The sequence below is a fragment of the Lepidothrix coronata genome, unplaced genomic scaffold (genome assembly GCF_001604755.1).
Source record: "Lepidothrix coronata isolate B3197 unplaced genomic scaffold, Lepidothrix_coronata-1.0 Scaffold68, whole genome shotgun sequence".
In the NCBI taxonomy this organism is placed as follows: domain Eukaryota; kingdom Metazoa; phylum Chordata; class Aves; order Passeriformes; family Pipridae; genus Lepidothrix; species Lepidothrix coronata.
The window spans coordinates 2,602,226-2,625,222 of NW_016690248.1; the positions used below are offsets into that span (position 1 = coordinate 2,602,226).

Here is a 22,997-nt window from a genome sequence, read left to right on the forward strand (position 1 = left end):
ACAGCCCACTGGAGGAAAGAAAAACTTTTACATACAGAATTCTGCTTGTAAACAAGGAAGAAAAAAAAAAAAGGAGTAAAACGAAAAGACAGCTTTGAGCAAAGACTGCTATGCTGAGAATCAGACTCCCCAAATTATGTCAAGGCTGACAGCCAAGTACCTGAGCCATCACAAGAAATCCAGACGATCTTCTCAGAACTGAATACTATTGGTATTCCAGCTCATTAGCTGTATCTCCTGGTCAGCCTTAAAATTCTCTAGGTGACTGAAGTTTGATGCTGAGAATGCTTGGAAGTACCTAGTTCTATAGAGATACCTAAGACATAATTAGGCTGTAGAACAGGGCACGTATTGTAAAGCCACACATTCACACCCCTTTTGACCCTTGTTCCTTATCTGCTCACTTCAGAGAGGCACAGACACCAGCAGTCACAAGGAAGCAACCACTGGCTAGAGCAGATATCACAGAGCTTTCAGGCTTTGACATCTGAAATCTGCTACTACAGCTCCTAACTTTACACACTCCAGCAGTCACAGGTTCATGTTACAGAGACACTATACTAGCAGCCAGGGTTATCTGGCAGCTGGCTTTGCCTGAGCTTGTTGGAGAAGGTGAAGTTCTCCCAAGTCACATCAAAGCTTGCTGTGCTGGGAAAGCCTGTTTTCTCTACATAAGGCCTGCTCTGCTCTTCCAGAAGATGATCTTTTCCTTCCTTGCTCCAATATGTTCCTTGGCAGAAAAAAGAAATGGTACAGAAAAAAATAACCTACAACTATTCACCACTGTAGCTTAAACTGCATTTGTAAGTTGGAGGGAAAAGACTGGAATAGGAATCATTTCTTGTCTTTTTATTATAACATACTATATATATTACATTTAATTTAGCACAAAATTTCATTCAGTGGTCTTAAAAAAAGAAAAGAAAGAAATTTTAACATCTTTGATGAATGCCCTGAGGGAATCCTAGACACCTAATAATAAAATGTAATGTAATCAAATGCAGGCTTTGTATGGCTGCTGAACTCAGCAGAGAGAGCGTGTTTTCAGTGCAGTACAACACATTAACTTCTAGAGCAACTGGAAGCTTGCAGACTGGATTCCCTTTCTGCTAAGAAAACTTGCCAGTAAGGCCAGCTTTTTAACAAAATAAAAAAAAAGGTACTTAAAATCTAGAGGATTCTAAAGTCTTCACAAAAAAAGAAAGATCTTGTAAAGATCAGAGAGGACTAAGTGTACCCAACTTACCCATCACTACTATGGAATATATTGTCTTTCTCCCTCCTTTGTTGAATTCTTTTAATTTATTACTCAGCTTTGGAACTAAAAGTACTTTATCACTAAATCTAACTGTCTGTATATTTGTATTCTGTTACAATTAACTTGAAATATGTGATTATGGTCTTTAAGCAGACAATATCTGGGAGGGAAGAAAATCTAATTAGAATAGTAGTTTACATAAGGAAACAAAGCTGAAGAATTCTGATTTATGGCAAAAGCTCTTTGGTTTATTAATAAATCAAATCACTCCATCTCTCCATCTCTTCCCTGTGAAATGGAAGGGTAGATCTACACTGTATATTACAGCTGATGACACTGTTTTGATGTGAAAATGCTTTTTGGTATATGAAAGAACAAATATGTTAAATACAGCCTGTATGTGACTGCTTTTAGTGGTTAGAAAGAAGCACAAAGTTAATGCAAGATTTCACAACGATCAAGGTTATGTTCCTTTTTATGCTGCTACCTACACTTTGGCAGCAATTGAAACATAAACTGTAATGATGTTCTCTCTCATAACATAGAAGTTAAAGCCAAAAGTGTTTTTTTCACAGTGCACAAGTCACTCTTTGTGCTATTTTCTTTGTAAAAGTCCATGAAAAGAAATTATCCCCCACTACTTTTAATTTTTCTCTTACGCTGAATTTCTGCATCACTGTTAAGACACAAAAACCAAGATCAAAATATGGTCAAACATTGAACTTCTCCAGATCTTTGTGCACTACTTATCTGGCATGCCTTATTTTCCTTATCTTTATTCCCACTTAGAGAACTATTGGGCATTAAAGCCATTTCAGTCTCAAGAGGGATGAAAAGCTCCATGCCTAGATAGACTGCAATCTGAAATGAGGCTTTCCAGTGCCTAATTTCCCTGAAATTTTGACTTATGTGCTATTCTCATTGTCTCCCTGTGCACACTAACAAGGTCAGGCCATAAACAAAAAGCAGCTGAAGGCATTTTTTTTATTTTCTGAAAGTATGTGTCATATTTATTATTTGGTACCTCAGCAGGTGTCCCAAACTTGTGCCTTGTACACCACTGATCTGAACAACTTACTTTCTGGTTGATACAAACCTGGGAGAGATTCAAACATTGGGTATTTTATGTACTCAGGGATTCTGTAAAATGTATTTCATTTCTTCAGGATGCCTCTTGCAAGGAAAACGTTTAACACCCTATCCATAAATCCTACTTCTTCTACTTAAAACTTAGGGAAATTCATTTTTAGTCTAAGTGGAACAATGGAAAAGCTTATTTTCCTTACATAAGCAGACTTAGTCAAAAGCAAAAACCTGCTAAATATCAATTCCTTCAAAACTGAATTTCAAATTAAAGTTAAATTGCAGATGCAAAGGGTTTTGAGGCTAGGCTTTTAAGAATGCTCCAGCTATTAAATCTGATGAAGAGTTCCATTTAAAACAGTATCTTGAGCTGTGTCATATATCCTAAAAAGGCAAAGTGTTGAGGAGAAGAAAATGTTACAAAGCTTCTACAGAGTGGGGAATCAACAGGTAGACAGATGAAGAGACTATAAAGATTTGTCACAAAAAAAGCAGACTGAATTTAGCTCTCTCCAGCATGACTTTGTAGCTTCAGCCGTAAAATCATTCTGAATCTCTACAGTGAAATGCCAACCTTTTCGATTCTGCTGGCAACCTCACAAAACTGTCATAGCTCAAGGAGCAAAGCATGCTGCTCTGCCAGATGAGTTTGACAATTACACAATGTTCAAACAACATATTTCCCTTCATTAAATGCCTGTTGTATGAGTGATTTAATAGGCTGCTAGTGATATTAATAATGCATAGTTATTAAAATGTTTTCCTTTATGCATCTGCCCTACTTTACTTCTGCAAAAACCTGACTTTGATGTTAGGTCCTTCCTTCCAATAGGACAGCAATGAGTAAATACCCGGGACGCCCTTGGGTGACAGTGACAGTTACCCACTTATCACATTGTGTTTACTGGCTATGCTGGGTATCTTATCCAGACTTCTCCCTGCAGTACAATTCCTGATGAGGGCTCTGGGATTTGTTTTGGCATGTATGCCTGGAGGAAACAAAAAGGGAGAAATGGAGTCATGGAGACAACTCAAAGAAAATATTTAATAGACAGAAATCTGCCTCAGCCAGAAAAATAGCTTTTCCAGCTTAAAAGCTTTTAAGTGCACTAAGAACTCATGCTCCTAATGCATTGGTCCATCCTATTACTGCTTTATATAGCAGTACCCTGCATTTACCATATAAAATTAATCTGACCTTTTATTAATGTGCAACTGGGATTACATACTGATGTTATGTATCCAAAGCATACAGACTGTTTATATACTAAAAGAGTGAAATGTCTTAAATGTCTAAACTGCATTAGTCTCTCTGGTACAATTTATCTGTGCCACTAATTCACAAAAAAAGGAAGAAACAGTTTGATCTATGCTGTTTAGGAACTAAGAAGATCCATCTGTACAACAGAATTTAATAGTTTTGTTTTCCACACTGACAGCTACTACTATAATTGGATTTCTTTTTTTTTTTAGTATTGTTCGTTTAAAAGTAACTCATGTTCAGTATTCATTGGAATATTAGAACTCATGTTCAGTAAGCACTGGAACACCTGAGCAAGTCAAATACATATTAGGGGGCTGATCTTCCTCTGGCTGACCTAAGTTTTCCCCTTTGTAGAAATTAATATAAAGGAATAATGCAATATCCAGCCTGCAGGAGAGAAAATGTTGCAAGTGTTGCTTGCAAGGCCTAGAAAGACCTCAATAATTCTATGACAGCCAGCTGAAGAAACTGCTGTTACTCAATCATGGGACAAAAGTACCAAGAAAAAAATGTCAACAATGCTGAAAATACACACATGCAAGTTCTAATGTCTCTTGGGATGACGGCCACCCTTAGCAACACACCAAAAATTACAGGGGTGTGAATGAATTCATTCATGGACCTTAGTAGTGCTGGAGAGTGGTAAGGGAACAGTGTTTGTCAAGGCCGAAATACAAACCCAGATCTGGACAATTAAGAAAGTGGTATCTGCCTGTTCCAAAAGCCAGTCACTGAAATAAATGAATGGGCTCACACCTTGTAAGAGCCGACCTCAGCATTAGCTCAGCGCTTCAACTAAACCACAAATGAAGCCTCTCAAGGGCTCACAAAACTCTGTGTACAACCCACACTGCTCCTGCAGAGGCTGTTCGCTTCATGGTTACAGACAGATGTAACTGTTCCCACTCCAGTTCTTCCCCCTTTCTGGAGAGATTTCCAGCAGTCTTTCTGCTGCATTTTGTAACTGCTGGATGAAAATGTCATTTGATTAGTAGCAGAAGCATCGCACACTCATTTTAAAGGAGAAGCACAACAGCTCAGATCAGCTTCTGAATGTACCTTGCCCTACTCCTGCTCTGGTCCAGGCTGCTGGCCAATCTGACTTCTTGTGGGATGAAGTTCTGCCAGAGAAATGGTGGTGGGAAGGACTAAGACTCTTCAACCAGAAGAGGAAATGTTAAGCACTGCTCTTACATCATTCTACAAATCAAACCCAAAACATCAGAGTCCTAAAAGGAGAGAGAGTGTTTGGTAATGCAGGGGTTTCCTTATGAATGGTAAAATCTAAAAGTAGTAACTGTAGTGTCAGGATGCAGTTAAACAGACCAAAGCTTGATGAGCCCACCTCAACCTGAAGACAGGATATCTAGATAAAAGCATCTTTACCTTGCAAGTTATTATGTTTAAGAAACATCTCTAGGATGTGAAGGAAACCTGTAACATACAGCAATTGCCTAAGGAACTGAGAGACTTCAGGCCTTGGCAATGGCAGGGGAGCGCAGAGGGAAAGAAGCAGTCCTAATGAAAAGACACCTTTTATTCCACATACTACAAGGCAGCATTTATATTGGCACTATCACAGTTTTTTCAGCCTTTCCACAGGCATTTCCAGCGTGAGAAGGCGTTATAACCAAGTCAAAACTCCCCAAGCTGGACACTGGCATGATGTCTTCACTTGGATTTGTATTCTGTTTCAACATTCACCATCACATGCCTGCCCTACTGCAAACATGGCAAGAAGAGTGCACCTTCTCCACTTAATCCCATCTGTTTCTGTTCTTTCCTCTTAGCCCTGTGGAGAGCATGGAGGAAAGATTAAGTGCAGTGTGAAGATTAAGTCAGTCTGAAGGCAACAGGTTGCCATGTACAGTACATGGGGGAAGTTGGGATGTCTGCAGAATACTTTGGCTAAAAGCTTCCCCTCTGAACTATTTTCATCTTCTATCTATTCTACTGAACAAGTTCCTTTTCAATCAACATGCTAAAGTCATGGGTAGCAAAGTGGAGAACACCTTTTCAAGGAATTCAAGAGTGACTTTTTTCAGATACCAGCTGATTGCATGTATTTTATGAAGAGAAATTCACAATGGCCTTGACAGTTCCAAAACTGGGAAATGAGCTGAGGGGAATGAAAATGTATCACTGTGGTAGAGGTGAGGTTCACCTCCCAGTTCAGGACTATAGTCAGCCTCACATTTCAGGCACGCACAATGGTTACAAAGTTCCTGCATAGTCTTGTCTTCAGTAGTCTATATGCTTTGTTCAGGTAAGTGTGGAAATAAGACATACATGAATATGACCTGTTCAATCAGAGCACAGCAGAACAGAGGAGTCTATTATTCTTGTGCAGGCTTTCCTCACAGATTATTCTCTGGGTATATGTCATCTACTTGGGACTTCTGCAAGGACTTTGATATGTTCCTCCACAACATTCTTGCCACTAAATCTGAGAGATACAGGTTTAATGGATGGTCTCATAGATGGATAAGGAATTTGCTGGATGGCCCTGTCCAAAGAGGTGTAGTCAATGCTTTGATGTCCAAGGGGAAACCAGTGAGTGGTGTCCGTCAAGGGTTTGTACTGGGGACCACTGGACATCAGTGACATAGACAGTGGGACTGAATGCATTCCCAGCAAGCTTGCAGATGACACCAAGCTGTGTGGTGTGTTTGGCACACTGGAGGGAAGCGATGCCACCCAGAGAGACCTTGACAGGCTTGAAAGGTGGGCCTGTGCAAACTTTATGAAGTTCAACAAGGCTATGGGGAAGGTCCAGCACGTGGGTCAAGGCAACTTCCAGTATCAATACAGGCCGGGGGATGAATGGATTGACAGCAGCCCTGGGGATTAGGATTGGGGATACCAATGGAAGAAAAACTAAACATGAGTTGACGATGTGTGCTGGCAACCCAGAAAACCAGCTGTATCCTGGGTTGCATCAAAAAAAGCGTGGCCAGGAGGTTGAGGGAGGTGATTCTGCCCCCCTACTCCACTCTTGTGAGACCCCACCCGGAGTATTGCATCCAGCTCTGCTATAAGTAAGACATGTAACTGGTAAGAGTGGATCCAGAGGAGGGCCACAAAAATGATATGAGGGCTGGAACACTTCTCCTAGGAAAAAAGAAGTATAACCACTACAGTTCTGTGTGGAGAACAGTCCAGTGTCCAGTCATGCACGTATAGGACAACCACAGCTCGCTCTTTCATGAGCACATACACATAACGTGAAGTATCTGATCATCACACAGTCATAGCAGAGCTTGAAAGTATGAACCCAAGTATAACCAATGAATGCAAATTTTCATGTTTTATTGAAATAACAGTTTTGAGACATACAGCCAGCCACTTCCCATGTAAGTAACATTTTAATGCAAATTTGTACTGACCTCTGTGGCCTTATCAGTACTAAACTGTATAAAAGACTTGGAGGGTAGCAGCAGGTGGAGAAAAGAGAAGTGGGATGAGGGTTCATATCGTTGATGCTGAAATAAACAGAGGAGTTCCTCATATCATTGTTCTGCCTTTTCTGCCAGAAAAGCAGACCCCTTCTCTACCTCAGTACTTTCAAAGGAAAGTGAGACCATACTATTATAGCTGAAGTTACATGTGGTTTAATACTGTGAACCCTTCTGCTCTGGAAAAAAAGGTCTTTCCATCCTTTTCTAACCATTGATACTGTCACCTAGGATGGTGGTATCAGAGGGAAGTGTAATATGATGTATTTCCAGCTCAAAATCCTGGTCCTAAAATCAGGAGTTCTCAGTGTTATATTAGAAAAACTCATTTCCAAGAACATATTCCAAATATTTCCTATTCTCAGGCCAATGTATGGCTAAGGAATAAACAGTTCTAGAAATAAGCTTTTGTTCAGTAAAACTGAATTAGGTTACATCAGAAAAGTCAAGACAAAAAAAAAAATTGGAAAATTTCTTCTTAACTTGCTTTAAATGTAGATGTTTACTTTTCTATAACAGGAAAGCCATATAGCATTTTATATTCTCTATGGACCTGAAATGCTCTCTTGTTTTCTAATGCTTTTTCAGAGAAACAGCAGAATGAAGAAATGCTGAGCTATTGATATAGAGAATGAAATATCCTGCCTCTCTAGAAGTCAGATGCAGCATAAGCACTGGCATAATGCATTTCCTTACATGGATTTACCACTGTTCCACCAGTGCTGGAAGGATTACTCTAGGGATGAGAGATCCTTCACAACCATGACACTCAAACTTAGATGCATCAATTTTGCCCCTTTAACCTATATTTAAACACAAAACTAAACGACCAATGGCAATGGTAAAAGTACTCCAGCAGTCTTCAGAACTGGACTCTCTCTCTGCCCTCCCCCTCTTCCCCCAATGCTTAGATTATTCTATCCAAAATTTTCGCTTACAGTTATTCAAATTCTTTGTCCCTCTAATGGTGCTCTCTCGAAACTCAAACTTGTGGCCTGGACACCTGCACAATGGAAACTAGAAAGAGATGTTAACCTTGCTCAAGGCTGACCAAAGAGGAAGTGAACCATCATTCTTGAGTTTTTATTTCCCCATCCCTTCCAGTGCGAGACTACTGACTAAATGGCGTGGAGTGAAAAACTGTTCTCAGCCTTCCTTTAGGACTTTTAGTTCACAAAAAGTTTGCCACAGCACTGATTTCGGTCCTACTCTGCATCAGGTTGTTCTGCATGCATCTGTTATACGTTTGTTTCTCTGTTAAAGAGGCAGTATTGCTTCCTCTTTAACTAGACATGCCCATGGTTTCCACACAAGTCATCTCTGAACACAATACTATCCAATAAAAGATATAACAATATAGGTGTAGAGATTTTCATAGGAATTCACCCCTCATCAAAGAAACAAATGTTCAAGGCATGACCTCAAACAAAAGACCTTCATAGGGTGTGATATGCTTGCATTTTGCACTGAGAAACACACCTTTTTACAAGGCTTATCTTCAGCTAAAGTGTAAAACTAAAAAAAAAAAGTTTTAATTTTATATCCTGGCAGAGCATAGGGAAAATCATTGTTTATTTTTTTGCTTGTTGTTTTTTTTTTTTAAACTGTCTTTTCCCTTAGGGAAATCTAATTTTGGCAACATGTGTGGGATGGAGCACTAATCTGCTATTTTAACATGTGCATATCTGGAATTTTCAAGCCACTTTTCATCACCTTATGAACCTTCTCAAAATACTGCAAAAAAGAAAGGCACAAGGAATAACCCCAAAAAGAGAGACAGTGGCTGTTCTTGTGGCCTGATTCTACCCTGTTAAAGTACTTACAGTCAAAACAACGCTGAGTCAAACAACACTGATTAGTTCACATCTAGTTGATTATAACAGTGTACTATTCCCAGTAAATTGCAGGTAGATGATAGCCTGGGGGTACTCGTAGGACAGGAAGCAACAGCAAGAGTATAGCTATATCTGCTCTTGTCTTGCTTTAAAAGATCCAATCACACTCTTTGAGATAACAAGCTCATATCAACAGGTAAGTCGAAAACTAGCCTGCCTGGAAGTTGAGCTGGTTTAACTTCAGTTGTTCTCTCACACTGGGCTAGTTTAGTCAATGCAGACAGATGCACAAGAAGTCTTAGATCAGTTAAGACTAAACCAAAATTTGAAAATCACTTTATTTTCTTTTCTTTTTTATTTTAATTTTTCTTTAAGTGAGTAAAAACTGAATGCAAAAGCAATATCTACACTGAGATACCAAGGCTTTCCTGTGAGTTGTTTACATGCAATTAGCATGAATTGCCCTTGCCAAAGTACAGAGCAGCCTGGAGCCACCAACAGTCAGGCTTACAAGGCAGCCCTTCTAGAAAGCAATCTTTGCTTCTCTTCTGGGTCAGCTTCTGCCTAGGACTCATAGGGAAAGAAATAAATGGCCTAATGCTTAGAACAGGGAGCTGTGGGACTGTTTTCTCTAAGTTCAGCTGTACCCAGTGTATTTCCAGCACAGCGCAGGAACATGTAGGGCTGGAATAAAAGCTGGATCTGTCAATTTAGCCCAACTTCCAGGCTGGGACAGATGAGCAAATGTGCCTGCAGTAAGCATAGGCTCTGCGTTTATACATATTCCAGAAGGGTTCACAAACTGACTTGAGAGGAAATGAGACTCATGAGTTATTTTGGTGCTAGTCTGCATGCAAATGAACCTCCCAAACAGGCAGACAACAAATTCAGATGTGCTTTTTAGACAAAGTAAATAAGCAGTCACGAAGTCATTTGCAAGGCTTATCTAAACCTGTTTTATCATGCTACTATAAGCTTGTTTTAAACTAAGTTCTACTCTTAGGAAAAAATGAGAGGGAAAAAAAATGCATCCCCTATCTTCACCACTTCTGAGAGAGATACATGCACCTCCTCACAGGGGATGGCAGCTGCTACATTTAGCTTAGCTTTCAGCTGAACTGAAGCTTTCCATATAAACATCCAGGACACAGGCACTGGTTAATAAACCATAAGCTGCTCCAGAATCCACAGTGAGTTTCTGTGGATTTTGTTAAAAGGCATAGTGAGTAAAAACAGTGGAGCAAGGAAATGTAAATGTTTTTCATGAGTCTAGATTCATACTATCAAAATATCCTAAATCAAGTTTATGAAATCTGAAAGGGAGTTTTGAGCTCTCACAGCCCAAAGTATCTGCTTATCCACTCTCTGAAGAGCGGCTGACATGACGTCTCAGATGGCTGGAAAACATTCCATAAGCAATGTGGAGGGTGTGGTGGCACAGCAGCTTGCCGAGTAGCACAGAAAACACATTGATTCCTCCTGCCTACTGTGTCTCCTATTAGACCCAGCACACCAGAAATGGCTGCTGTGACTCGGGAGCAGTGAGAGTGGGTTTGCAATTAGAAGGAAACTGGTAGAATACCAAGAAACAGTTGTTTTGTTTTTTCTTTTTCCAAGAGATGTTTACTGGTCACTGCTAGCACTGTTAGATCACTCATGGTGAGATTTAGCACAGTGCTTTTCCTTAGCTGCACTTGCCAATGTGTCATGCTGCACACATGGACCTGATTTGTACTTCAGGGTGAAGACGGTGCACTATCCTTTTGGTTTTAAAGACATAGCATTCAGAAATATGTTTCTGACTATTTTAAACATTTCTAACACATCCTGTTGCTGTAGTAGCAAAATAACAAGAACACAGTATTTAAAGCCTTGGAGGAAAAAATGCCAAGGCCTTTGAAAACTCTCCTGTTTACTTTTTTCTTTTTTAACCTACTCACTGAGTGATTTTCTTTTTTCTTGACTGACTATTTTGAGTGTACAACAACAAGGTATAGATTCAAACTGGTGTCTTCAGGCATGGAAGCCACAGAGGAATATATCAGTGAGTCTTCTCACTGCTTGTGTACTGATACAGTATAGAATCATGTACAGAAAATACAGATTTATGTCAGACATATCCCATTCGTTAACAAACATGCAAAGCTAACAAACAGTGTGTTCCCAGTCTACTATAAATTACTCAGACAATTCAAAGCAGTACTAAAATAAACAATATTTCTGGTCACTTGCACTATAAAGGAAAACAGTTTCTTGGAATTCACAAGCCCACAAATGCTGATCTTGGATCTTCTGAGCATATGTTTAAAGTAAAATAATGCCTCCAAAGCATTGGAGATGAGGATACAGAAAAGCTTCTATAATTGCTTATTGCTTCTTCAAGAGTCAGGCTAAAAAGATAGCAGAATTGTACTTTTGTGAACACAGATTTGGAAGGGAGAAGCCGTAAAAACCTTTTACTCTCTGAGACTATGGACCTTATATGCTGTTAATTCTGAAAAGAGACACACAGAGATTCTTCAGAGGATGCTGGCAGAACAGTGGCCCTTCCAGAGGGCAGCTGTACCCAACATAACAGCACTGGGCTTGCTGGCCTTTGGAGAGGGCATTTAGAGAAATGCTGTGGTTGCAAGAAAACCGTGCAGAGCACACCCCATTTCAGTGACCCCAAATTGGCTACCAGGCTCTCTATGAGAGCTCGGTGCAGACCTGTGGGGACTGTAAATTGCATGAGTGCACACAGGGCAGGAACAGAATCAGAAAAGCATACAAGTATCTTAAAACAACGGTTCCTACTCCCACCCCCACTCCATTCCCATGCCCAGCAGTTACTGGTATAGAAATAGCTATCCTTTGTTGACCTGCTTCACTGGCATGTGTTCAGAAGTTATCAGTTAGCTCATATACAAACCACAGACAGGCCAAGCTTTGTAAAAGTTTCTTTTAAATACTTAAGATACTGCTACAGAGACATTATTCAAAGACAGCTATTGACAGTTGATGTTTTAAGAAGAAGCTTCCAAAAAAATCTATTTCTTGTCCTGTGATAAGCCACATGACAAGGCACGTCATTCTGTAAGGGAGGTAGGGAAAGTGTTTAGCAGTGTGGGAAAGAGAGGGCCAGGACTACATAATCTATTTGTTTGTTTTCCTGCTTGAACAACAGGGCTGCAGAATGACACAGAACAAAACAGCTATGAGCATGACGGAGAGTTGTTCTGCTGAGCACAATATTAATAAAAAATGTAAAAGCATTCTTGGACAATACATGAACAGGTTGGGATGCAGGTCCTGTAAGAGATTTGGGAATGAGCTTCTCTGCGGTTTGAAAAAAGGATGGTTAGCACTAGGTGCAAGAAAATTTTATGAGATCTAAAAATAAGTTCTCTCTAGTTGTCACAACTTAAGACATATCCAAACAGGAACTACACTTCAATCCAACAGATAGGCATCACCTTGTTATTCCATGCTACTTGGCCATGGTCCTACTATTCATCCAACATTTCCCAAGCAGCTCCCTCAATCTCACTGGTCTCTCAGCAGGGCAGTATCTTCAAGAACGAGTATGAGTCTATCCCCACTAGTATGGAGTTTGAAAGCTAATGCTGCTGCATGAATTAACAGTGTGCATAGACAGGTTTTGGCCAGGACTTTAATGAGGATGGCAAGTATTCTGCTGGATAACTTATGGGGTGCTGTCACAGAGAGGCTCTGTGATGCTGCAGCTGCTGAAGACTTAGTACTTTCAAGTGTGCACTTTGCTACAACTTAGCTGATGCAGGAACCCAGGCTTGGATATTTCCTGCTTTCTCGGCTATTTTAAGAGAGTGGAGGTAGTCACACGTGGTTTTTTTACAGGCTCTCTTTCAGTACTTGACTCCTTGAGGACCAGTCCTGTTTTCATTGGAATGAATGAGCATTCTGTCACTGCCCCCAGTTTAACCCCTGAAAATTTACTATGGACCTCACTGCTATTGTAGCATGGCATCTTGTAATCTGAAATTTATTTAAAAAATTATTTATCCCCATTTTTCGGAGCACACTTCTGAGATAGAAAAGTTCCATAATCATCTTATAATAGAGAGAACTAAGATATGGAAGGAGGATGAGTCGGAAATCCAAAGTGTGCCAGGTGTCTACAAAGCTGACTGTAAGTATCTCTATGATAACAGATTTCCTCAGTAAAGCAGGGTATGCTGAGCAAGCCATACCACGTATACCCTGATGTGCTTAGCACATAAAGTTAGCTGTGCTTCCCTAGGCAAGAACTGGCTCCTCAGCCTTCTTCCCCAACAGGACCCAATTCAATCTTTGATAACCTTTAACCTGTTTGAGGAGAAAACAACACTGCCACTCACTTCCACACAACAGTCTAACAGTTATAGGTCCAGTCAAACTGTACAAAACCCAGAGCTGAAGTCTTTAGCTGCCTGCTTTGGATCAGCAATTTAAACCTCATCACGTATGCCAAAGATGAGATTGCAGGGGTAGTTCCTCCTGGTTTTTCCTACTGTATCAATGTATGCATGTAATCACTGGTTGAAGACAGAGAAGTGTCTCCACAACTGATGGCTCAGGCACACATCTAGGCTCCACAGCCCACAGGAGCAGGGGAGTCTGTAGGGTTGGCAGATGTCCTCTCAGCTAGCCAGCTTCCAGGAATAGAGCTGAGTCACTACATACTGCCAGGAGGCCTGGGATCCCAAGACAGCATAAGGGACTCCTTTGGGCAGCAAGTGTCTTGAAAGCTAATCTTCTGATGATTTGTACTTGGACACATTAATTCCTTTCACCATGTTTACCAACACCTACTGCTATGTGTCCAGTGGTCTTGGATTACAGAAATCCAACCATCTGCCGTGGATGAGTGGAGGACCTGGTGCCTTCCTGGGTCATTCTGTGAGACAGAGTTGGGACGTGTCCTTACCTTATAACTGTACCTACAAATGCAAAACATGCCTGTGTTCAGTAACCTAAATAAAATCTACAGATTTTGTCCTACATAATGTACCTGAAGTCACAAAGGAACTCTATGTTGGCACAAAACCGTGATATGTCTTTGAGCACCTCCCTGAAGCTCTATCCACTGGGAGAAATTTCCTCTCAGCGGGAACAGGATGGGATGTTTGAGAAGCAATTCAATTAACTGCTTTGAAACAATCAGAGTTTTTGAAACATTTGGCTTGCAGCTGATTAAGCTTCTTGCCATGTTGGTAGCTGTCATGTCATGTCTAAATTCTATGTGGAAATCACTGAAGATTAAACAAGTCTTTATCTCATGTTTTTACAAGCTATTCAGAGAAAGGATCTACCTACCATAAAGAATTATTTGGAAGGCACACTGACTTTTTTTCTCTTGGTTGGATTTTAACTTCATTAATGCTGATCTACCTCAGTACAACTCCAGGCTTCCGTAGTTACCTTTGATGACAGTATTAAGGACAGCAGCTCCCATTGTTTGCAAAATCTCTCAAATGAGAAGAGCTACTAGGAAAAAGATGTAGTGGAATTCTAAAAAATATTTTTTTTTTCTGACAAATACAGGAAACTGGAGTTAGCTGGTAAGAATGACGGGAGAGGAGGGCACACAAATAAATAGTATTTCAGTAAGACCATTAAAGCAAGTAAAACTTCAGGTAATTTCCTCTAATTCTGCTGACAGTAACTGACCTGGATTATGTTTTGTTTCAAAATAGTGCTGTTGGGCAGAGATAAGCACAGTGAGAGAGCAGTAAACCGGTTTTTGAGCACAGACAACTTCAGAATGCATGCTCGCTGTCCCTTTAAATCTTGCAAGCTTTAATGCTCCAAGTGCTGGAGGGATATTCTGCAACACAGTTTCAGGCAAATTCCTAATTGAAACTGATCTGGTTTACAGGCAGGAAAAGCATTTATTTATATTTAAGTATCTTCTCCTTGGGCAGTTAAAATGTGTTTTCAAGAATCAAGCTACAATAGAAGCCATTAAAAACCCCCAACATTTTCCAACCACACACAATTGCCCCAAATAATTCTTATTCAGATTCAGGGGAAAATTATGGTAAAACTTCTGATACTATGATGAGGTCAGTTGTTGGCAAGTGCTCTCATTTTAATGACAACCATAACAGTAATTCATTAGCACTACTAGAACAATCAGATTTAGCTGGTGTGGAGTGTATTGGTAAACAGCTACTTACTGTTTACCAATTCTTATCCTAAATGATGACTTACCAGCTCTAAGAACCTCCTCACCACCTGTCTTTGTTTTAAGTTAGTTTCACCATCCAGGTTAGCTGTTTCTATATGGCACAGCCCATCGGGATCACTCGAGGAGAGCAGCAATATGTCAGCAGGTATAATTTCATTACAGCGAAGCTGCACAAAGTCTCCGACTTTCACTTCTTTCCAGTATCTGCTTATATATTTCTTCTCATTTCTGAAAAAAAAGAGGACATTTACAGGACACATAAATCAAAAAAATGCACAGACTGGGATGCTTCTGATAGATCTGGTTTGATTTGTACCAGGAGTAAAGTGCCTTTGGAAGATTCTCAGGAACTCTCCAATCACTCTGGGAAAAGCCAATGCAGAGTGCAGGAGGTCACTTCCCAATGACTCAGAACCAGGTCTGAGTTACCAAGACACTCTTTTAAGACCCAGAGGACATGCTGATGTTCAACCTGACTAAGCAGGATAAACAGGAGCTTCACATATTCTCCTTTCCCTCCCTCCATGCTCTGAGTCACCCATCTGATCCCGTAAAGGGGAGGGAGCCATTGTCCATAACGTGTGGAGTCACTTTTATGGCAAGGGGGATATGAGAACAGGTCTGGGTGCAGAACACCTGCTTGAATCCTGAATGTCCTCCATCATGTGCCACCCTCTGATGCACCCTCAGACAGCTTCCACTTATTCCCTCTTTCCAACAGGGACAAACTCTGTATAGTGCTGCACATGATATCTGGACAAAGTTCCTAACTGAGAGAAATATGCACTATTCATCACTAAATGTAGAATTACAAGGACATGTCATGTGTGAAAATGCAGTCCCAGCTGCTCTATTGAGAAAGGACACTGTCATTTCTTTCAAGTATTTCTGCTGTATTTCCATTCTAGCCTTAATGCTGTCTGTTACATAGCTAATTTTTGCTTAGTTACCCTGAACCTTTCGTTTTGGAATACAACCACTAAACCTCTCTAGTTTTAAAGGTCATGCTAGTTTGCTACTTCTTTTATTTTTTAACTTTTTCTTGAGAGCCAGGGGAAAAAGGAACAGGTGATTGCTTAATTAATTTTAGCTAAAATTTCAGGTTTTAGTTTTATGGCATGCACAGACTCACCTGTTTTCTTGGCATTTGTGGAAATTGCTTTATTCTGTTGTGCTTTTGAAAGAAATGAATTTCAAAACAGCCACAATATTGACTTGGTAAAATACCTCCCGAAAATGGGAAGCTGCTATTCTAACACTTTTCTAAGCTGTCAGAAGGCCTTTGGCCGTGTGAGCACCAAGATGGTTGTCACTGCCACTGTCACCAGAGACGATCTCCTGGGATAGCACTTTCAGAGGAGATCTCATCACTTCCTACAACTACCTGAAAGGAGGTTGTAGCCAGGTGGGCGTTGGTCTCTTCTCCCAGGCAACCAGCAGTAGGACAAGAGGGCATGGTCTTAAGCTGTGCCAGGGGAGGTTTAGATTGGATATTAGGAAGAAAATTTTGTACAGAGAGAGTAATCAGACATTGTCATGGGCTGCCCAGGGAGGTGGTGGATTCACTGTCCCTAGAGGTTTTTAAGATGAGACTGGATGTAGCACTTAGTGCCATGGTCTAGCAACCACAACAGTGTTGGATCAAGGATTGGTCTTTTCCAACCCAGTTGATTCTATGATTCTGTGATTTTAACCGCCAGAATGGGTTTCCGAGGGAGGGTTAGGAGTGGTGGAAACTATTTTGTTTTTTAAAGTATATTATTTTAAAATACATCACTTTCAGCAGTAATATGAATAGATTTGTAACCAAGTGGAAATAAGGAAGTCCTAACAATGTTGTTACTTTGGAGGTACTGATAGTCATGCCTTCACTGGTGTTACAGGAATTAGTAACTTAATTGCCATTTATTCACATATTTAGCCCAAATCCTGAACAATAAAGGGTCAGGTAGCATAACAAGGATGTATCAGATCAGGTTTTACCTCCCAGAATTTTTTCATTGTCTTTTCATTACTTCCAGTTTATAAGGGGAAGAATGAAAATTATGGCTGTGATTTCCATTTTGATAAAGCCTGAAAAGGATTAGTAAGAGCCAAGTGTAAAACATGATAATTTAACAAAGGCAGGTAATGCACATAGTAAGTGCTGAAATTACCCATTTTCTTCACAATCAGGCTGAAACAAACATTTAACTTGTCTTGCTAGTGAGTATGAATTGCTTTGAAACCCAGTGCACCATAACAGTACAAATTACCGCACTGCAGATCTGAAGGGTTTGTTAGCTCTGCAATCTGTAACTCTGAATCCCTTTACATGTTCTGTTGTTTTTCATTCTTTTTAATTTAACTGTGCAACTGGCTGATGTACAAATGCATGTACAATAAGCAGCAGTACAAAAGCATGATCAGGCTAAAAACAGCAAGTAGTCCCATACTATGCTATAAGCACTACTATTTTTTATTTAATTTCTATTGTTTGAAAAGCATTGCTATTTTAGCATTTCCTCATCCCTCACATGCTTAGCAACTGCCACAACTGTATGCACTGTAGCAGGAAGGGTGGATATCGAGCAACACAAGGCCAAATGGCTCTGCTGGAATAAATGAAGTTGTTCAGCCTGGAGAAGAGAAAGCTGCAGGGAGACCTTATTGTGGCCTTTCAATATATAAAGGGGGCTTGTAAGAAAGATGGAGAATTTTTACCAGGGTCTGTAGTCACAGGACAAGAGGTAATGGTATTACCTGAAAGAGGGTAGGTTTAGATGAAACATAAGGGAGAAATTTCTTATGATGAGGCTGGTGGGACCTAGAACTCCTTGCCCAGTGCAGCTGTCAATGCCCCATCCCTGGAAGTGTTCAAAATGGGGCTTTGAGCAACCTGATATAATAATGAAGTGTGGCCCTGCCTCTGGCAGGTCTATTGTACTATGATCTTTAAAGGCCCCTTCCAAGCCAAACCATTCTATGATTTAATGAATCCACGAATGCAAGACCTCCTGCACATGCACCAGGGCCCGAGGGCACAACTCCCTTCATCAGACACACAGGAACAATTTGGCCCAGTATTCCACTCAATCAGCTCTAACAAGGATCAGGTAGTGGATGGAAAAGTACTGTCTTCATGGAAAAGTGCTTCCTAATCCTTTTCAAACAGGGTTGCTCTATGGCCTGTAGCACAGCTTTGAACTTGTCTCATTGTAGCCAATGAATAGTCACAGCAAGTGTTCTCTGCAGAGTATGGCATAACACTGTTTTCAGATGGGGTGGGTCACACTAGCTGAACTACGAATACATCAGTCCTTAAAGAGCATTCCTTTAACGTGATCAGCCTAATCTTCTGAACATGCAGGTTTGCTCACCTCGAGACAACCATCATACCTCTAGCCAGTGCAAACACAAGTGACCCCAGAGACAAAGTTAAATTTTTGCCATTGATTCTGCAGAGACAGGACTTTGTTGTCCTGTTGTTATATCACCTACTAAATGTTTATTCTTGCTGTTATACTGCACCAGTAAAGTTTTATGATATAGAGAGTTAGGAATGATGGACTTTACATAAGAGAAGGAGCCCAAAATGATGACAGTCCTCTGCAGTCTCAGTACAGGGCTTCTGTGGTGGTGCATCCCCTACCCCTCTGCTCTACCTCATCAAGTCTGTTCTACAATCTCAGTAATTCTTGTTAGGCCTTAGCCTTTGTGTAATGACTTGGGCGGTGAAGTGTCCCTTGACCATACCAGGAACTCTTATGTGGCTGAGTGGCACTGTTTATATCAGGAACACCTGTTGCCTGACCACGGAGAGGAACGAGAAATAATCAGTCATCCCCTAATAGCCTTAGAACATTACTCACCTGTATCATAACTCCAGTGGAATGGTACCCCACTGTTACTGGACTTTTGAATAATTTCAGGAATTATCGACTTGGGTTATGGTCAGGATGGAAGCTGATTAATGACTGAAGCCAATCATCTTACGACCCTATAAGGAGAGGTCCTAAGTGAGGCCCTTTGAGCTCTCCTGAACCACAGCAGGCTGCATCAGCATCAGAGTGGGATGCCTCTTAGAGCTCGCAAGCTCTCAAGCTGCAATACTCCAAGGACTGTCACCAAAAGCTGATGACTGGTCCTGGGCTGATATCCCCCACTCCTTGAGGTTCAAGCTTCTCCCACTGAGAAATGCCAAATGAGTATTTCACTGACACTCAAGTAGAATTTTTAACAGGTACCTTTGTGCATATATATACACACATAACATCTTTGTGTCTGTGTGTGTGCATGTGTTAATTGATTTAAACACCCTACAGATAAACTGAGTTACTCTTGTGATTATAGTTAATCTTACTGAATCACTAAATTAAGTCAATAATTGACTTCTGCTAAATCCTCCAGACATAAACTCTTGCCCAGGTCTGAGGCTAAGACTGGACTCAGCTACACCTAGGCTCCATCAGGACTTTAGAAAGCAAGGGAATCTATTCTGAATCTTGTGACCCAACAGTAGGATTTCCCTATTAAATCCCTTAGATATCCTGTTGACCAAGTCTGAGACTACGTTTGGATTGAGCTGCACCTAGGTTCCATGAGAAGTTTAGAAAGCAAGAGGGTCCACTCCAAAACTCATGACTCAACAGAGAAATCTCCCTTACCCCTTGCGACCTTACCCTTTTGCATCCCTGACCCTTTTGTAAATCACACAAAATTGATTCTATTTTCCTTGTATGCATCATCAACATAGTAATAGAATGAACCTTGCCATCAAACTCTGTTAAGTCACACTTTCACAAATTTATATTAAACCCTGCTTTTGCTAATACCTTTGATGGTGACTATTAAAGTGGACTTAAACCACTCATTTGTGGCAGCTGCAGGCACTGTTTGCAAGGACCTTTTTAACAAAAGCTTTCGGCAAGTTTAAGTAAACATCATCAAGCCTCCTGAAATATTTTGCTGAAAGGCTTGAAGAATTCTGGCAGGAACAAGGAATGGGAGGCACCATCTTAGTGAATCCAGTTCCCTTCAGTGGTTGCATAAAACCATGACACAGATATTTAGCCCAGAAGCTAACAGCCCACAACTCTAGTTCTACCTGCCTTCATTTATCACAAGCCTGAAGATACATTTTATTACCTATAATATACTTATAGGCTGATGCTACAAGAAACAAATGCTGCAAACCATGATAAACCACAGGAAGAAGTCAGAGATACTAAATCTTTCAAACCTGGAGAGTTACATAAAAGTCCTGCAAATCAATATGCTGCCATGAACTACTGACATTCTGCAAAAGGAATGGATAGATATTTTTGTTACTTGCTAGTTAAATCACCTTGACGAACTATTAATTTTAGACCAGCTATGCCCAGCTACTATAATGTGTTGTGTTGAGCTCACATATTAAAAATGTGCATCCTCCTGCACACAACCTAATCTTTATCAATACATTTGCATGCAAAGAATTTATCTGTCATCTGTGGTTTAAAACCACGGTCATGTAAATCTTCATGCTTCTCTCTGCCACAACTGGAAGCAGAACTTGCCAGTGCTTTCACTTTTCTGAGCATATCGTTGCAGGTAAACATTGACTGAAATGTAAAGATAAATAGCTAAAAAGTCAGCTGGTAAAGCTGCATTGACATCAACACTTGTTAGCCGACAACAAATGTCGCCCGGGCAGGAGTCAAACTCCTCTAGAGGTTAATGTTATTTTGCCATGATAAAGCATATCTGCTTTTGAACATTAAAAGGAAACTCTGAAAGATCCTTTCAAGTGTATTAACACAGAGAAAAATATGTTATTGCTATTAAAAATTTGTATTAGTCTACCTACTGCACATATTTGACCTATGCTCTGTTTTAAAACAGAACAGCCTACAGGTCTGTGCCAGATTTGAGATTGGCTTTTGTTAGTAGCAAAACTCCTACTTTGTTCAGCAAAAACTGAACAAATCAAAAAATATTGATGATTTTTTTCTTCGAATGTCAGTTTATAATTTGGAAACACAGAAACTCATAAATTACATTTTCTTTTCCTATTAACTACGCTTTTCCCTCTTCTGGTCTCCTTTGCAACGTGAGCTGATAAAGATCATGCCCATAATTTTGGTATCTGGACATGTAGATACCAGTTTATATCTACACAAGGCTGAAGATTTTCAAACCGTCTCCATTCAAATATTACAAAAATAACTGTTTACTTCTTTTGAATGTCTTTTTACTGTTTTGGCACAATAAGGAATTATTAAAAATTTCTTAAGATAACAAAACTAAACATCTTGCCTCTTTTTTTTTTTTTTTTTTTTAAGTTTGGGAAAATTATCATAAGTAATGCACGGTAAAGAAATATGAAGGCTATGCAGCTGTAATCTGTTCCACTTGAGCGAGGCCAACATACTAGAAATTTTATACATTAAATTGAGAGGATGGGGACTACTGGGTAATCATTTTTTGTTCTTCATTTCCTGTACTTTTCCAATGACAAAAATTACAGTTAATGAGTGGGATGGCTGATGCAGATTTTCTCCATCAAATCCAGTGAGTGACTGGGGCATCTGTGCTTCTATGTAACTGTGCCCTAGCTTAGTCCCAACTAAGCTCCTATATTCATCTTAGCAGGTTTTGTAGAATACATTTACGAGAAGATTAGAAGGTATTCTCTTGTACCTTTTGAGGTGTTCAGCCTGTTCTATCTGGCTTACACAGCATAACTCTTCTTACATATGTTGTGGCTGCAACCCAGAGATTTTCAAGCCTCTCAAAACATCCAAGTGAAATCTTGTTTCCCAGTCCAAGCCCATCCGCTGACCTGCTTTTGAAGTAACAATCTCTTCACTTCAAAAGAAATCTGACTCCTTTGCCTTTCCTGCCAGCTGAGGCTGGCCATTGAACCAGTAGGATTTTAAAGAAACACAGCAAGAAATTAAGTCTGTGGAAGAGGAAAAGCCCTCCACAAAAGACAGGTGAAAGAGTTGTTCGGCAAGTACAAGGCATACTTTGGATTGATTCTTGATGTCAGCCAGGTCCTTCATCTCAGGAGGTAGAAATAAACTGGGGTAGCACAAAATATGTTTCAGGTACATCTCTGCTCTCAGTGACTTAAAATATGTTCAAATCAGTTGGCTACAAGTGTCGTGACAAGTCTTCTGGTTAGAAGCAAGCTAATTAAAAAACACTTGAAGCTAATTAGCAGGACCCAAGCAGAACAGCAACTTCTGAAGGAGAACCTCAAACTGTAACACAAATACAGAAGTGTCATATCAGCCCAAACTATCTTTAGGGAGGCTCCAGCATCCAGTTGTTTGTCAACAGGTACTTCATGCTCATACAGTTCTCCCAAATTGTCTGTTCTTTCCCTTGCCTGGGTTGGAGCCTTCACCTTCAATCCCCCACCTCTCCACTTCCCACACTCCTGTACATGTGAAGAGCGTTCACACTAATTGAGTTCATAGCACTCTATAAACACTTCAGTGGCAAGCAGAGATTTGCATGAACTCATCACAGCCTACAACAGCAGAGCTGGTGGACAGCACCAAAATATGTGAACAAAACTGCTGTAATTTATAACCAGTATCAATTATGATTTGAAAACTATGGGTGTAGCAGTTCTCGGAGTTTAAAAACAAGCTATCTGTGAGACCAAGGCATACACTGCACAAAGTCTGAACATGTCAAGTATCTATGGAAACAGGCTGAGAACCATTTGTGTACAAGTACAATGTTGTGGCAAAATGAAGGAAAAACATGTAGCATAAGTTAATGCCAAAGGAGGTTACATAGTGCCCAGAATATGTCTCCATTTCACCACACGTGATAACATCTGTTTCTATGAAAATAAATCATGAAGAGACTCTAAATCTGATATTAATCAGACAAAACAGATTAATAGTGTGTGTTTTGGAGAAACATTGAAGAGAAT

The 22,997-nt window shown here is 40.2% G+C and overlaps 1 protein-coding gene across 3 annotated transcripts in view; it reads right to left on the reverse strand.

The window, feature by feature from the left end:
* ATP10A (ATPase phospholipid transporting 10A (putative)) overlaps nucleotides 1-22,997 on the reverse strand; it is a 112,336-nt gene that overhangs the window by 52,727 nt on the left and 36,612 nt on the right. For all 3 annotated transcript variants that reach the window (XM_017818518.1, XM_017818517.1, XM_017818519.1), the window contains exon 2: nucleotides 15,109-15,313. In XM_017818518.1, coding sequence (XP_017674007.1) covers nucleotides 15,109-15,313 — 205 coding nt within the window. The remainder of the gene's footprint in view (nucleotides 1-15,108; nucleotides 15,314-22,997) is intronic.